This window comes from Mus pahari, unplaced genomic scaffold (genome assembly GCF_900095145.1).
Source record: "Mus pahari unplaced genomic scaffold, PAHARI_EIJ_v1.1 scaffold_11084_1, whole genome shotgun sequence".
Taxonomy (NCBI): domain Eukaryota; kingdom Metazoa; phylum Chordata; class Mammalia; order Rodentia; family Muridae; genus Mus; species Mus pahari.
In genome coordinates, this window is record NW_018394079.1 from 1 (window position 1) to 3,017 (window position 3,017).

At 34.9% G+C, this 3,017-nt stretch overlaps 1 protein-coding gene across 1 annotated transcript in view; it reads left to right on the top strand.

Annotated features, from left to right (window-relative positions):
• Positions 1–1,826: 1,826 nt before the first annotated feature.
• The window catches only part of LOC110315858 (vomeronasal type-2 receptor 116-like), a gene marked incomplete at its 3' end in the record, with an annotated part of 22,781 nt that continues 21,590 nt past the window's right edge, over positions 1,827–3,017 (top strand). Inside the window, exon 1 of the mRNA XM_021189805.1 lies at positions 1,827–2,044. Within this exon, the coding sequence (XP_021045464.1) occupies positions 1,827–2,044 (218 nt within the window). The remainder of the gene's footprint in view (positions 2,045–3,017) is intronic.

A 3,017-nucleotide genomic window follows, 5' to 3' on the forward strand; every position in this document is an offset into this window, starting at 1 on the left:
CAGATGGATGATTGTTCTAGGAGCCAGTACATCTCTGTCTTTTTATTTAAAACAGAAGCTAGTTGGTTTGCACATCCTGCTTACTTAGGCAAACATTTTAGCTCATCATTATTGATGGGTTTGAAGAGTAGATTAATGATCGCCATGCCAAAGTCCAGAATTTAACATTAATCAGTGAAGTCTTAATGATAACCCTATAAGAATTCCTAAAATTTTATCTGTGATTATAGAGCTTTTTTATAATGGGACTGCTATTAGGTCCTTTTCTGATAGTCAAATCCGTAATGAGAACTCTTGTCAGTCACCGAAGTGTCACCAGTTAATTGTTCTTAGATGGTAACCAGACTTTCCCATACCCAGAGCACCTTCCAAGAGGCGGTAAAAAAATTAACCAAAGGTTATTAAAAGGGAACTAATGATTTATTATAGGTGCTAGGACGGAAGATAAAACTAACGACTGGGTTTATCTACACAAAACTTCACTGATAATTTAGTTATGGTTTTATGCCTTCACTGAACCTGTGGCATTCAGACAGGTGATGGATGTTTCGCTACATAATTACTCTAATGAATATGCATGTAAACATTTGCTGTTGTAAACTTCTATTTCAGTTTATGATTTTATGTTTTGGGTGAACTTGTGATGAACTTTGTAACATGTGATTTTGTATTCTCAAAGATGTATAAGAATTGAGAACAAAGAGTTGAAACAGAGCTAAAATCAATAGAGGAGACTTTTTTACCTTTCCCCATACTGACTAGACTCTTTTCCCTTTCCCCACTTAGAGAATTTTTCCCTTTACCCACTTAGGATCTTTCTGTTCTTCTGCTTAGTTAGCTTTTATAGGAAACTTTTTACAACTTGTTAATAAACTCTATAAACACTTCTTTAAGTTTCTTCTCTTCCTGAGTCTTCTGACTAGCAGGCTGAAAGTTAGAGCCCAACAGTTCCTGCTGAGATAGAACAAAGGCTGCATTACTTAATCCTCCTCTGTTGGGCTACAGGTGTTAATCAACTAAGCCAGCTATCCTTAAGCCTCAGAAAGAGCAAGAAAGTTTTCAGGACTTTTTAGAAATTATCATCATCATTTCAGTATAATTAGAGAGCTAGAAAGCTTGGAGACCCTCAGACTTTAAAGCCATCACCAGAGTCCTTGTCTGTGACTCCACCACTACACAGGCTGAGCTGGAGGCTCCTTGCATTACCCTGACAATTCTCAAAGGTTTTCCTATTTAGTCCATTTCTTGGACTAAAAGATGGAAATGTTGCAATAACCTACACCAATGCATAATGTATAAACTGTCTTGGAAGTTGTTCGCCAAAGTTCACACTTGTTGGTTGTCACCCAAACCCTTCAATATCTTAATTTTGAGTGGTTATAACTGCAATGTTTTTTTTTTCCTTTTACTTTTTCATTTACTTGGCCTCCTGCGATGGAACCTGTGGGGATCAGCCTATATTATTTTTCATATTAAAAGTTTCTTGCTTAACATGGTTAGCTAACTCATCCCAAGAGATCAACCCTAAGCTCTTGCTGTTTTTAGCCTGTGCTGAAGTCACAGTGCCTTTGGCTAGTGAAGAATACGAACAAACATATTTCTGAACTTTTTTTTTTTTCACTTGAATAGAGGACCGAAATACCAGAGTCCATGTGAAAAAAAATAGTAGTTTCAAAATTCCTAATGGCATTTTCAATCCCTTGGAATAATTAATGATGACAGACTGAGTCATCAACAAATTCAAAACATACATGGTCACAAAACATGAACCAAGCATATATGTACTGGACACTGTTCTGTATTAAGCAGACCCATGTACCAATAGGATGTACTCCTGGATTTTTATCTTCAGGCTCTTGCAAATCCCCATATTTGTCTCTGCTGGTATCTATAATATCAGTACATGTTATTACGTAATCACTGAAGAATTTCACCATGAAGGAGATGTTGTGGTTGGTGCATTTTTCCCTCTTCATACTTTCCACACTCAAAAGAGAATACCACATCCAGTTGTACCATATGAATATGTGGACTATCAAATACAGTAAGTATAATTATTCTTTTCCAAATTTAGAATTCTTATGACTTGGAGGTTGTAGTAATTAAAATTTACTTATGTTTTATTTTTTATTTTGACAAATTCATTCTTGGAGTTTCTAAAATATTTTCCTCAGTTTTATTGTCCTTTTATAACATTTTCCTCACTCAGGCAGAATGGAAATTTATTTAAATAAATTTACTATATTTATTTAGTATTCACTTTAGTTTCTTCTTTAATCGTTAACCCTAACCTCTTATTTGCCATTCTTGTTATGCCACTATGTCTGAATAATTTCCAGTGTTTTGATTTCAAGGAAGAATGATTTATTCTAAGCCTTACCTTGCTCCTCTTAGCATTTTGGAAATCCTGATTGTGCCTGGGTTATTAGTTGATTTCACCACAGGCTATAAGTTCTCTGTGTTTGTGGTGATACTTCAGTGAAGAGGCCATGTGTGTTACATGCAGCTGATTCCAGAATCAACAGCGTCACAGTTAGAAGCTGCGAATACATCTGGGCTCCATAGATATTTCATCTATCACATGTTTTAATATAAGTGTTTGTTTGACAAATTAATTTTTATCCTCAGACAGTTTGCAGTATTTATTCTGATTTTTATGTATGTGTCTACCAAACTTACTGGCTATGAGATTTTCATCTTGATGTTGTTTCTTAGTGTTATTTAAATAATCCAGGTTAATGGATAATGTCAGACAGCTATTGCTGAGTTGGACAGAAATGTTCATATATGTTTTTTAATCAAGTAAATAAGTTGATTTTATCCAAGCCAGACTTTTTAATCTACCCTGTTTTAACCACTGGGCCTGATTTATCCCATTTGTACTTTTCATTGGCAGTAATGTCTTTTTTGTGAGCTCTCTTTCTCTCTGTGTGTATTCTAAGGAAGACATAATCTCCAGAGATATATTCGATCAAATTTAAAACTACAAATAAAAGCAGCTCATAGCATATATGGCA